Raw genomic sequence first — 14588 nt, 5'->3', positions numbered from 1 at the left:
CTGACAACATGAATGGACCTAGAGGGTATTATGCTAAGTGAAATAAGTCCAACTGAGACACATACTATAAGATTTCACTTATATGTAGAATCTTAAAAAACAAATTAACAAACAAAACTAAACTAAACCAAACTCATAGCTACAGAGAAAAGATTGGTGGCTGGTTGCTGTAGGAGTTGGAGGAGGGTGGATGAAATGGGCGGAGGGGATCAGGAGGCAAAAAACTTCCAATTATAAAGAAGTAAGTCATGGGGATGTGATGTACAGCATGATGACTACAGTCATCATACTGTACTGCAAATTTGAAAGTTGCTAAGTAAAAAACAAATTGGGGATATTATCATGAAGGCTAGTGTAATTACTATAAACATACTTAAAACATCTTTATAAGCATTTCTTCATTAAATTACTTCAAATTGTTTTATATAAATCACAGATTACTTGCATGACATAAAAAAACAACTATATCAATAGTGTCCACATTTTACAGGTTAAAAAATAGAACAAAGAGCTTTGTTTATTCCTTACATAAAGACACTTTGATTACCAGAAAAAAGTTAATGTAAGAATATCCTAAGAATGTAATTTAGCTCAATGAAATAAAAGTATTTTACATAACAAATCATACAAGTTTCACTAATTGTGAAAAATAAAATTGTTGACAAATAAGCTTTTATTTTTTTATTTTTTATTTTTTTAAGCTTTTATTTTTAAAAGGTGATTTAAAGGGACTCTGTTTGAGGATCAAAGCCTAATTTGGCTACCCCGAAAATGAACTAAGATACGATATGAAAAAGAGCTTCCAACATCAGCACTCTCTGGAAGACTCATGCCAGAAGATGATCATCAAAAAAACCCCAACAAAGATCCACGCACTGCTACAGGTGTAGATGCACTCATTCCACCAGTTCCTGGACTTGCCATGGGAATGAAGAAGGAGATATCTAAGCTGGCCTGTGCATACAGTAAAACAAAAAATTGGACTGGATCTATACTGTTGGAACTCAACCAAGAATTAGGAGAAGTGCAAATTGTAGCGCTCCAAAATCTTACAACTACAGACTATTATATGAACAGTCCCCAGGAATGGGTTGTTTTAATTTGTCTGATTTCTCTCAGACTGTTCAAGTTCAGTTGGACAATATCCACCATATCATAGATAAGTTTTCACAAATGCCTAAGGTGCCTAACTGGTTTTCTTGGTTTCACTGGAGATGGCTGGTAATTACAGGTATGCTTTGGCTATGTAACTATACTCCTATTATGTTAATGTGTGTGCGCAATTTAATTAGTAGTTTAAAACCTATACATGCTGAAGTTGCTCTACAAGAAGATATGTCAAAGAAATAATCAATCTTCCCATGTTTTCTTCCTCCTGCTACTTCTATAGCTTTTCTTCTTCCTTCCTAATTACAACCCTTAAATAGAATTCGTGCCTCATATCAAATTTACCGAGTATCATAATTCTTCCAAGTGGTAAAGATACCTCAAGACAAATGCTGGGCATAGAAGCTACAGGACATAAATATGCAAAGAAGTAAAAAGCTAACCTTCTCAAACAATAAGGCTTCTCTCTCACTTACCAACTTTACATTTCCCTGTATGGCCCCGGAAGATGACTGGTTAGCCAGAGACAGGTAAGATTCCTCAAGGGAGGAACAACCTAAGACAGGCACAGTCGCAGGGGGGCCATCAGGTGAGAAATTGGGGATCAACAGAGGTGAGGCTTAGAACCTCACCCCCCTGTTCTGAGAGAAATCTTCTGCATATGTGGATGTTTTATTGCCCTTGTCTAGCTTGGATTAATACTTTGTCTATAGGCACACACCTGATCATCTATATTTGCTCTCTTACAACACTAAACTATGTTTTCTACCTCTATCTTGTATCTACCTACCACTTCAGCATTTTATTAAAAATAATAATAATAAAGAGAGAAATGTGGTATCCACATATAAATCAAGTATAAAAATCAAATGAGTATTCATATTTGAACTGACTGTTTATAGTTCTTAATGCATGAGCAAAACTGAAAGTTTCTGTGATGACTGCCCTTGTAATGTTCACCATGTAACTTATTCACTATGTAAGAATTTGTTCTCCATGTAAGAACTTGTTCGTTATGCTTCAGAAGATTGGAGACTGATGAAAATTAGGCTTGGGGTGGATTAATGATTGTGCATTGAGCATTGACTCCCCTATACAGAATTTTATTGTTGTTAACAACCATTTGATCAATAAATATGAGAGATGCCCTCACCAAAAAAAAATAATAATAAAAAATAAAGGGACTCTGTTTTATGCAGGAGGATCCTTGTAATTACTCCAAGGTTCAATGGCAAGGAGAGATGGTAGCTTAAAAGGAGCAAACTTTTGAGTAACAATTAAAATTCCTTAAAAAATCTGGCACATATGAAAAGCTGAGGTATCAACTTTGAAGTAGTAAAGATGTATATGCCAGAATCTTTATTGAAAATATTAAATCTTAGAAACTGGCATGCAACATACAGCACATGAAATAGTAAAAGAAGAAACTGGTTCCAAAATTTCTTTTGTCTTGGCATCTATAGAAAATGTAGATTTTTTTGTTAAATTTTCCAGTCATAAGGAAATTGCTTTCATCTAAGATGTTTATAAAGAAGATTAATGTACTTTGTGGTAGGATAAAACTCCAGTTGAAAAACTATTACAATATTAAAAATAAACAAAAAACTTTCTAAATAACAAGAAACCCATTTTTAAAAGTGTATATATTTACAGTTGACCCTTGAAGAACACAGGGGTTAGGGGTTCCAATCCCCTCACAGCAAAATATACAGATATAATTTTGGCTCCCCTAAAACTGAAATACTAATAGCCTAATTTTGACCAGTAGCTTTACTAGTAACAGAACAATTAACAAATACTTTGTATATGTATTGTATATTTCATTCTTATAATAAAACTAGAGAAAAGAAAATGCTTTTCAAACTGCTGCAAATCTCCAAAATACTTTCTAATATATTGAAAAAAATCTGCATGTAAGTGGACCCACACAGTTGAAACCCATGTTATTCAGCTGTAATTATAGAATATATTACTATTTTATGGCCCAAATAAAAATTGCCAAGTTTGTTTTACTATTTTTGACTTATGGTGGAACTGTATTATAAATTGGTTAAAATATTCCTAGCCATGGTATTTCTTTTTCACAGTTTCTGTCACCCCTGGGGAAAATACTTACTGACATAATCAATGAGGATGCAAACAATTATAGTAATTTTTATCATAAAACCAATGAGATTTACAGCATAACACACTCACTGACAAGGAAACAAGTTAAAATGGCATATTGGTTTCCAAGTCCTGTGGGAAACTTGTTATTTATATATATAAATAGACCTAAAAGTAATAACCATCAACACACACCAACCAGAATCTTACACGGCAAAGAATTACAGTATATCTGACACTGTTAATCACAACACACAAATACCTTCATGATTTGAAAAGAATTGGGAGAAGGATAATTCACTTGAGGCAGCAAAGGGAACAACAGAGAAATTTAAAAAATGATTTCACATTTTAAATAGGAAACAACAATAAAAGACTTACTATGTTTTAGACCTGCACTGTCCAATATGACAGCAACTAGCCACATGTGGCTATTTACATTAAAATTTTAAAAAGTAAAATTAAAATGTAGCACTAGGTGTGTTTCAAATACTTAACAGATGTGGTTAATGACTACTGTATTTAAGGGCACAGAGAATATTTCTGTATTACAGAAAATTCCATGAGATAGACAGTGCTTGGTCTAGACAACCCTAAGTACAGAATGGACAAAAAAAATCAAGTATTCTAAATGCATTATTTTAAAAAGGAGACTTACCTACAGATTCAATGCGAAAATCAAAACTTAGCTCAGAGGCCAGTTTCTTACTTGATTTAAGTATTCCTTGTAGATTTACAATTTTTACAAATTCTTAAAAAAGGAAAAAAAAAGTCAAGACTGGGAAAGCCAATCTGCTAAAATAAATGTAACTTGATATGTGGATTTTACATGGACATAGAATAATTTTTACTAAAGTTTAATTATTTATCCTCATTCAAGCATGCCCAGTAAGGTCATTAAAATGTTTTATAAGATATACTGTAAGAGTGCCTCCTTTGGTACATGGCAATTCCACTGCTATTTTTCCCATTTTTATGTCATATATATTGAACATTTATATTCTCATTTTTTTAAGAAGTACAATGTTTCCTTCAACGTGGCTGTATTTAGCAGTAAGTTTTTTTTCTTATAAACAATATACAGTTAAGTAATATTTACAGTAATTCATTACTTGAGCATATGATTGTCTACGAAAGTACATGGGGGCAACAAATAGTACTCTAAATTTCTTCATAACAAAACTCTGGGATGGGAAGTATACATAAATAATCCTATTTCCCTTTCATCTATTTGCTTTTGCATTTAACTATCTTAGCTCTGACGTGGAGATGCCTTCACTTTGCATTGCTTTGTCATCTATTTACCATGATTTGTGATTATAGGCCTAACTCCGATGTTGCTTACTAAAACCAATTTACATTGTGTAGTTGATGGCTCATTTTTGGTCTTACACTGTTCCCTTAAAAAGAAAAAACTCTGAAGAAAGTTATCTTTCAATTTACCTTGAATAATTGGGACATGAAATGACTAGTTAATCAAAGGTTTTAAACAATTTTAAAAATAAGGTAGATTTTAAGAACTACAGTGCTTTGTTTGTAAAGCTTTGCAATAATAACCTGTTGTTAAAGGGTTATTTTTGCCTCTCTACTGCTTACAGTACAGCACACTTGTATTAATAACATCTCTCCCTGCATCAAAAGAATCACAGCCATCAAGTGAAGGTGTCAAATCTATCTGTACATTAGAATCTCTCTCTGACATGGTAACAAAAGTACATAAGTACTATACAACTAAAAGTGACCATACTAGTAATACTACTAGTTTTCATTAACAATGAATTAATGAAAAAAACTTTCAGAATAGCTTTATTCAGAATTTTACCCCAAGCTTACAGCAAACTGTTCTAATATAATATTTCTGAGTAGGCAAAACAGAATAAAGAAAAAAGTCACAGAGGCTAGTATTGACAAACTAATTACTGCATCTGTAACCAATTTAGGTTTTACATCAGTAAAACAAGGCCTCTTAAGATGAAAAAGTGAAAATACTAAATTATAGTTGAAAATCAATACCATGAAAGTATCTGTTCTATTAAGTTATATATTCAGAATAAATTTTAAATAGTACTTACTATCTAAACACACTAAAACGGTATCTCTCTCCAACTGTGTTACATGAATGGAATCTAACTGTTGGCTGCCTTAGGGGAAAAAAACAAGGTTATGGTTAGTCACACAAACTGCTTTCAAAACTAGAATTTAGAAAAGAAACACAAATTTTGACTTTTTCTGTGATTGAAAACTAGTCTTTGAAATTTAACACAGAAATTATATTTTTCAATGATACATTATCTTTTCAGAAAATGTATGTAGGTCAGCTTAACTGAATAAATGTAAACCCTAAGCATGGAGTTGAGAAAAGTTGACTATTACATTTAATTAATACCTGAGCTAGTTTTATAAAGGCAAGATACAAAAATAAAATGAGCAAGAGATAAATATGGGGAAGAAACTAAGATGTATGCTTTTGCTCTGCATTTTACAAGAGCCAAGGGGAAGATGGAAACAATATTAGGTGAATCAAAGTGCCCCTAGAGATAAAAAAAACAGTACTTCAGAAAAAGCAAAAGGATTAATGAAACGATCAGAGAGAAATTTTCCTAGTGTTTGGTGTGTGTGTGTGTGTGTGTGTGTGTGTGTCCTCTTTATTAAGAGGACACCCAGTAATATAATGAACAGTATTAATAGTCAACATCTTGGCAGGAAGCAACTTTCATCACTTTGTTGCTATTTACAGGGTTGCTTTTTTAGCATCTGCTAATTAGATGATGGCTTTTTTGCAAACATTTTTGGTAAAACAATTCAATTTAGTCACTCAGATTGCTTGAGCAGACTAGCTGAATCTAAGAAAAGATTTTAGATATTTTAGAGCAGTCATTCTTAACTCTTGGGAAGCCCATAGATCCTCTCCCTTAAAAACTAAACGTTTGAACATAAACACAAAATTCTATGTATTATTTTGGGGTGTTTCCTTATACATAGTAAAGAATCCAGATCGAAAGAATTACTACCTGTTGGTCCCTCAGGGAACACTCCAAAAAGTCGTTTTTTCCTCTATAAAATCAGTATTAATGCATTACTTAACAAGTATTTATTGAGTCCTGATCATATGCTAAGCACCAACCTTGGAAATAAAGATATTGTAATAACAAATCAGACTAAGACTAAAAGAATCTTGGAATAGGAGTTCACCTGAATTGTTACAAATGTTTGCCAAATCAAGATATGGTCTCAACAATGATTGACACAAGTGGGAAGTGGATTAACAATCATTTGTGAAAATGGAGAAGCCTAATAAGGATAACTTCTGCTTGCCCCTGATGTGAATGTTACCTTCAGGCAGAGACTTGGCTCTCAGGAAGTAATTTTGGATCTAATTTGATTTTCAACTAGACAATGTGTTAAAAGTGGATAGGACAGTATACCTTTGGCATTATATGAAAACAAAACAAAAAAACCCCTCTAGCCCCACCTCTCAAATTCGAGAGGACAAAATGAATATCTAGCCTTGAACACTGTAACTTCCTAATGTATCATACAGAAGAAAATGGTTGAAAGGACACATTAGATAAATGTATGAAAAAATGACTTGCTCTATACTATAATTATATACCACCAGTTAAAAAAAGTTGGGACAGCCTGCCAAAAATGATCTAAGTGTTTGAATAACCCTTCTTTTTTAGCAGTAATGACATAAAAGGATCATGTTTCTATTTGGGCTGCTTATATTTCATGATAATAAAACAATGTCATTTGCACCTTTCTGTTAACTAGATCAAGAGGGTATGCATCTCACTCAACCAAAGGCATTAAACAATAAATTTAAAAGGCAGGGTGCAGGTGGGACTGGGAGGGTACCGAATACATTACTATTTTAGTCTACTGGAAATTATGATTTGATCAATAAAGAAAGTAATCATAGTCCAGTGAATAATGGAACTGGCTTAAACTGGGCTGTTAAATTTTCAGGAATTTTGTGAGCCAGATGACATCAGGTTAGTATTTGAAATTAGCTATGGTGGAAGTATTTGTACCACAGGAATAGGCAACTGCAAAAACTTAAGGCTTCTCTGAAGCTGTAACAGCCTTTTGTTCAACATTACCAGGACACCACTGGTTAAGAATCATACTGATTCTTAATCTGAAAGTTACATTAGTGTGGTTCTACATTAACTTCAATAGTTGGACTGTATAAAGAATTCTTATAATTTAGCCTATATATGATCAAAGTCAAAGAACCATTAAACTTATGATACTTGTAACAGATTTCTCTACAAGGTGATAAAGAATTTAACAGTGGCCAGTAACAAAATAGCTGTAAGTAAAGCTTCCTTATTCCTAAGTAAAAATGGCTTGATAAACCTGGGGTTACAAATGATCATAAAATACACTTGCACAATGAACAGTAAACTGGTAAAATGAAGACTCCATTTCATTTATTATGTAGATTTTAAAAGTGAGTTATTGAATGAATTTGTTCCAATTTTTAAGTTTGAGAATAGACCTCCTAACCTTTTCAGAGCTTTCACTAAGATATGTTTGATAAAATCCTAAGCTAATGAATCATTCTCAGCAAGTACAAGAGATATTTCCTTGGAGGCCACACATGATAAGTTTTATGCAGAAAAGTACTCAAACTCAATAATTCTACAAAGTGTGGAGGAAAAGAACTGATAGAAAAAATGGTAAATCTCTGCTTATAAATTGATAAAACTTGAAATGTATCTTAGAAAACTTAATTATTTGGTAAATCTGAAGATTATCTGACAACTAAGACCTTTAATGTTAGGAATCATTAAAATTTTCCTTGGTAAAATAATTTGTATCAAATTTCCTGGAGCAAACAGGGATCATAAACTGTATGTACATGATACTCTGGGTTTTTACTTAGGAAACTACATTCTGAATTTTTGTTTGAATAAGCCCACACTGGTTGAACCTATTCTGCTTCTTTTGTATACAAAAGCATCAATACTTCAACGTAAGGTAAAAAACGCTTACCTGCACCGATTTCTGTAAACCACGAAGATGCAGAGTTCAAATTGATTGTCTCAAACTGAACTACTTGATTTGACTCAGTGCCCTTGCTAATAGCTACACAGACCATAGGGTATTCCTGTTCTGGTATTACCAGCATTTCAAAAACATTCAAAGGACTTGGCAAAGGAAAATCAAAGTGCTGCAAAAAAAACCCAAAGAAGTTTAATTTAGAAACAATCTCCCCATCCATACTGTTATTGAATAAAGTCAATAGAAAGGCTTTCATTTTCTTGATTGATTTAATTCCAAAAAAGGACTACCTCTAAAATGATCATGATAAGGATGAGTGTTCTATAAAAATATGTTTTAGAGAATTGGCCACGTTCATCTTTATGGCTGTGATGCAGCTGGAAGTTTATTAACAAATTAAAGAGGAAATCTTAATAAGAACTCAAAAACTCCTAAACCAAATAAATGCATTTAAATAACTATAAAATGCTGACCCTAGATACTATCAATGGTTTCTTATAATTTTAGCTTCAGTTATATGTTAGTGATTTCTAAAGAAGAGAAATGTAAACAAAGTAATATATACCTTTATCAACATGAATTTTTGCATTGGCTCATACCACTGAAGTAAAACAATTCCAGACTGTAAAGCTCCACAGAGGTATTTATGTCCCGTGTAAGGGTTTCTGACTGGAAAGAAACAAAACAAGACAGACACCCAAAACATCAAATATCTTTACATGAAAACATAAAAAGCAACAACTGAGCTATACTCATCTAAAAGGTAACTTAGGTTTCTTTATAAAGGCAGTCCTAATATATGGGGAAAAAGCACTGAAATATGCCTTGCGATTGATACCAAAATGTGGATGGAAGAAGAAACTACTGAGGTGATTATTTAGCTGATAAAGGAAAATTGTTGTTTCTGTTCATTAGGATTTTAAGGGTGGGCAGAAAGGAAAAAAAAAGATGTGCTTGTTTCCCTTTCCTTTTCACTTTCTTATTTCAATTTTAAATTACATACATTTACTTCTAAACATCTTTACAATACTAGGTTCTTAAATATAGGAATTTTTTACATGAATAATAGTTTAAGCACTAAAACATCTAAAATAGTATGCAACCTGAAGAGCTGCTTAAATACACGGAAAGAGCGAATTCTGACAAGAAGGTCTAGGGGGCACGTGAAATCTGATTTAATTTTTGGTACAGTAGTTGACAGCTGTCTACTTAAGACAAGAGAAAAATAACTAATTATTTTATATTTTATCCTTGACTCAAATTTACAAAAACTCATATTGGTCTTTCCTTCTCCCCAATTTGACTCTTATCAACAATAATATATACTGATATGAGTAGTTATTTGTAATAAGCTCTATCTTAAAACACTTAATAAGTGTGTATCATAGACTGTAAGCTTCTAGAACTTTCTTGAGGCATAGATCGTGGGAATCTGATAAGATATATGGGCCTGATTCCCCCTAGAAAAATGCTCTTGAAATTTGCTTGTAACCTGAAAGTATGCTGTGGAATTCTGCAGCATGAAGATCAATGTGTAAACTCAGTGATTAAACAAAAAGAATTAACAGGAAGCTAGGATCTGAGGTCATGGACCAGGTCTGATCCCAGGTTCTGTTACTTACTAGTGACATAACAAGTATCATGAGGTTGTTTGATGGTTTAAATGAGAGAGTTACACAGTATAGAATTTAACCTTGCCCCCAAAGAGGTCTAGCCTTTGTCTTGCCTATTGAGAGGTAATCTCTAAGCTTCAGGAAGGTCGTGCCTGATTGCAGTGTCTTTTGTTTGCCTGGAGCCATGAGTTTACTGGATAGCTTAACAGTACGATTCAGAGTGGGAACTGGCAACACTGGATAGTCTTAGGGTGAGTGATGGTCATGCCAGAAAGACCAACAATGTGATTTGGGGTAGGAGCTTTGGGTCATACAGTATCAGTTGACCTCCAGTGGGAGTGGATACCCAGATCAGCCTTGTGGACAGTCAATCATGCCTATGTTATGGTGCCTTAATAAAAACTCTGGATGCTGAGGCTTGAGTAAGCTACCTTGGGTGTCAATACTCCATGTGTATCATCACACATCATTGCCAGAAAAGTAACGCTGTCAATTCCTCCACGGAGAGAGGGCAATAGAAGCTCTACATTTAGTACTATTTCTGGACTCTGCTCTATGTATTCTTCCCTTGGCTGATTTTAATCTATATCCTTTTCCTATATTAAACCATAACCATAATTAGAACCACTTTCAGTGAGTAGTTCTGTGATTTTTCTGGCTAATTTCTGAACATGAGGATGGTTTTGGGAACCCCCAGAACTTGCAATTGGTATCAGAAGTGAGGGTGGTCTTGTGTGGACTGTTCCCTCTAACATCATAGTTGGCTAAATTCCTGTAATAATAATGTTCATAAAGCACTAAGCAGTAACTATTAAATAAGTGAAAGTATTAAATAAATGAAAACTAGGATCTCAGCAGAAATACCACCTCAGGGACTGTGGTTAAAAAACCTTACAGTTTCCTCTGAGAAAGCATTAGGGTTACTATCTCCAAGCATTTTTATGCCATGTTCTGCTATACATTTTTATACTTCAATTAATGGCCCCTTAACTCCTTATTAAAAGCAAACATAAAGCCTACCTTTCTTTCTATTGATACTACAAGACTCTTCAGATAATTTTAAAGATATTAAAAGTTCTAACTATCCAGTTGAGAAATAGCATTTACTTACCTATGCAACATTTGTGGCAGCCTTTTGTATCTGGAATCTTTGTTGTTAAAGCGAACTTTCTGAAAACATAGGACAATGTAAATGTACTCTACTCTACTGCAGTGGTTCCCAGTGATCTGTGAATCAGTTGTATTAGAACCAGTCAAGGAGCTTTAAAAAAATTGTCTTGGACTCTGACCCCAAACTATTTGATTTTATAGGAATGAGGCAGGGTCTGGGGAATCTGTATTATAAAACTTCTACAGGTGATTCTTAAGGACAGTCAAGTTAAGGAATTCTAGAGGGCATGTACTTTAGTACAAACTATCTTTCAAATTTAAGACCAAGGAAGCTTGTGAGGAACATCAGCTGTTTTAAAAATAGATGTTAATTCCTTTCATCCCCAAAAGAATCAAAATATTTTGTACCTTGGTAGTATGCGGTCTGGAAACCTATGAGTTTGAATATGGGCAGCCAATCCTGGTTTTTTGGCTTGTTCAAACAAAGCTATAAGATTATGAGAGTACAGTTGAAAGGTTTTTCCTATAAAGGAGAAACATGTTATTTTTATTAGAATCATTTACAGCAGAGAAATACAATTTCAAGAAAAAGAAAACACAAATTACCTTCTAAAATGGAGTCCAGAAATATTCAAAAGCCAAGCAAAATAAAAAAACACATACAAAACAAACAAAAAACCCAGTTAATACCATTTTGAAAGATAGGTAAATGAGTTTTAAGAAAGTAGATAACTGTGTTACCTACTATACAAATTAGGTATAATACGACTAATAGGTGATCTGGGCAGAATATATGTAAACTTTAAGGAAGCCAGAATAGAAACGAAAATTGTTAAACATCGTTGTGCAATGGATTTAGTTACAAAGATACACATGTGATTATTTTAGCATAACATGGAAAATTCTGTAAAAAATATTATATTATCTTTCTGAGATAGACCTATTTATCAATAATTTATCAAATTACCTTGGATTAAAACTGATTGTGAATGAAGTCTTAAGTATAGCAGACAGATATACTAAGAAAAGAAAACTAATATCTATGCCATTATATAAGGAAAACAGGGCTACAACTTTCATATAATCAAAACCACAGCTGGGTTAAGCAGGGGGAAATTTAGTAAACATCTTCTCCTGATACTTTAATGTAAATGGTATGCTACTATAACAAGACAAAGACAGTATTTATCATTTTACTGTTAGAAAGCAAAAAACTATATTTTCCTAATCCTCAACAAAATTCTCTTTATTTTCTCATAATGCAAACATTCTGCCTGATACTATACTACCCTTCCTCTCTCTATTCACCCTATATACATAGCTACCTACCTACCCAGCTAGGCAGCTAAGCACACATGTGCACATCCACACAAACGCAGACTCTTAAGAATAACAATAGTTTCTCCTATTTCTCTTTAACTGCTACCAATCTTCATTCAGTTTTATGAGTCATTTTAAATAGATACTGGAAAGAACTAATTTATAGGCTAACTTTTCCTGGTTTTCCTGTAGTTATTTAATCAATACATAAGGTGTATTCTGTGTGGTTTTAAGCTTCTTTTCAAAGACAGGTATGAGTAGGGATAAAAGCAGTAAAAGAGTTAGAGGAAAATGATTTTTATATGTACATAATTCAGAATTGTTAACTCAAACAGAATTCAGTTTATTTTCATAATAGTAATGTAGTATACTAATATTTTGTTAAAAGAACATTGGGGGAAGCACAATTAAAATCAAAGAGATTAAGTACTCTTTTGAGGACCCTAGCTTTTTAGAAGCCATTAATGCATAATCAAATATAAACACTGTCATGAGCTCAAATATACAAATTCCTGAAGAATCTCTGTTAGGCAATAGTTAGTAGAAGAGTTCAAATTATATATGCATACACACACACAAACACAAACACACTTAAAATTATGAAAATGACATTTTAAAAATTATGCAATTCATAATGACATACCTATCATATACATACCTGATAGTGACATTAAAGTATTATTGATAACATAGAGCCAAGTACATTTCCGTGGAAATAACTATAAAGAAAAAAAGAAGCTAAATAAAACTGTCTAATTTTCATTCCATTACCCCTTAACCTCTAAATTCTAAGTCTGAAATAGTATAAAAATAACTACTTTCTATTTTTCAGTAAATCACCCACTCTTACAGAAAAAAATGTTTCAATGTGAATATGTAAATACAATTTCACCCCTTTACCTATTTAACTCATAAAAGTTAAAACTGAGGTCCACATAAATTGATTTATGATACTTCTTTTATTATTCAATTTACCCAACTAATTTCTTAAGTTAAAACTCCTAAATTACCTGTTCCATTGTTGCCTCATGTAACTCGTTGAGATTCAATGTGTAAATACCATCTTCGGTTCCAAAAATAATGTACTGATCTAAAATAGTTGAGATAAATCACCAGAATTTACTATCATTTTCTGAAATCATTCACTAAAATAATGGCTGTATGCTTAAATGGCATTTAAGAGTTAAACAGCCACTCACACTTATAGAAAAATTATTTTCCAAAATTCTTGCCTCCTTCATCTTTTCCCAATTCTTTTCTTTATTTTTAAAAGCAAATAATACTAACTCACTCTGGATTTATCTTACTAGAGAATCCTTCCTTTTAAAACACAATTTTCATATCTTAAGATTTCTAATTATAGCTATGTATTTTTGCCAGATATCTCAAATACTCACTGAACAAGAAAACTAAAGGTAGAAATTATAAAGCACATTTCTAAATACTATTTTTGACTAAAAAGAACCAGGGCTTCTTAGAGAAAAGAATGATTCCAGTTCTGGGGCAAGGAAAGTGTAAGATGATCCTAGAAATTTTGCTATGCCAAGAGTAAGGAAGTACTCAGAAAATGGAGAGGGCACACCAAACAAAAGAACATAGGAGCTCCCGCTCCTCAAAAATTCTGGGACAATTTAAGTGTTAAAATAAATAATAATAGTAATAGATCACATCACACTGAATTAAAAAATAATTCATAAGTCCAAATGATCTAAATACATAAATAAATGGGGAAGAAGGGAAACTGTCAATATATAATGAATTGTCAACACATGGCAAAACCAGTCAGTGAAAGTCTGATGAGCAGGAGAATAATAATATAGTCTCAAGGTATGCCCACCCTAACTACATATTAGCATATTAGTTCAGGAAATTAATTAATTAATAATTAGCAAGTGGAGTTAATTGATAATGGAAAAGCTAGTGAACATTAAAGGACACTCTATCAAGTACGTATCCTCAAAAATGTTGGCATTAAGAGAGACAAAAAAAGGCTGAAGAACTGTTCCAGACTGAAAGAGACTCAAGAGACACGGCTGTTAAATGCAACATGTGATCCTGAACTGGATACTGAACTGGGGGAAAAAAGGAGGGGCGAGACAATAAAGGATACTATTGGGATAATTAATGAAATTTAAATATGGATTGTGGATTAAAAAATAGTATATTAGTAATAAATTTCCTAATCTTTATAATTGTATTGTGGTTATGTAAGAGACGATTCTTGTTCCTAGGAAAAACAAACTAAAATGTAAGGGAAGAGGAGCATGTCTCCAACTCAGTCTCAAGTGATTCAGAAAAAAATGCACATATAGGGAATAGCAA

The 14588-nt window shown here is 32.8% G+C and overlaps 1 protein-coding gene across 2 annotated transcripts in view; it reads right to left on the bottom strand.

The window, feature by feature from the left end:
- MAP4K5 (mitogen-activated protein kinase kinase kinase kinase 5) overlaps positions 1-14588 on the bottom strand; it is a 142611-nt gene that overhangs the window by 27029 nt on the left and 100994 nt on the right. For both annotated transcript variants that reach the window (XM_057488474.1, XM_036917343.2), the window contains exons 22-29: positions 13277-13356; positions 12925-12985; positions 11355-11469; positions 10948-11006; positions 8789-8892; positions 8215-8392; positions 5286-5354; positions 3872-3964 (exon numbers count right to left, since the gene is read on the bottom strand). In XM_057488474.1, the coding sequence (XP_057344457.1) occupies positions 3872-3964; positions 5286-5354; positions 8215-8392; positions 8789-8892; positions 10948-11006; positions 11355-11469; positions 12925-12985; positions 13277-13356 (759 nt within the window). The remainder of the gene's footprint in view (positions 1-3871; positions 3965-5285; positions 5355-8214; positions 8393-8788; positions 8893-10947; positions 11007-11354; positions 11470-12924; positions 12986-13276; positions 13357-14588) is intronic.

Source organism: Manis pentadactyla, chromosome 11, assembly GCF_030020395.1.
Source record: "Manis pentadactyla isolate mManPen7 chromosome 11, mManPen7.hap1, whole genome shotgun sequence".
NCBI lineage: Eukaryota > Metazoa > Chordata > Mammalia > Pholidota > Manidae > Manis > Manis pentadactyla.
The sequence above is the reverse complement of the archived record's forward strand: the minus strand, read 5'-3'. Positions and strand labels throughout refer to the sequence as shown.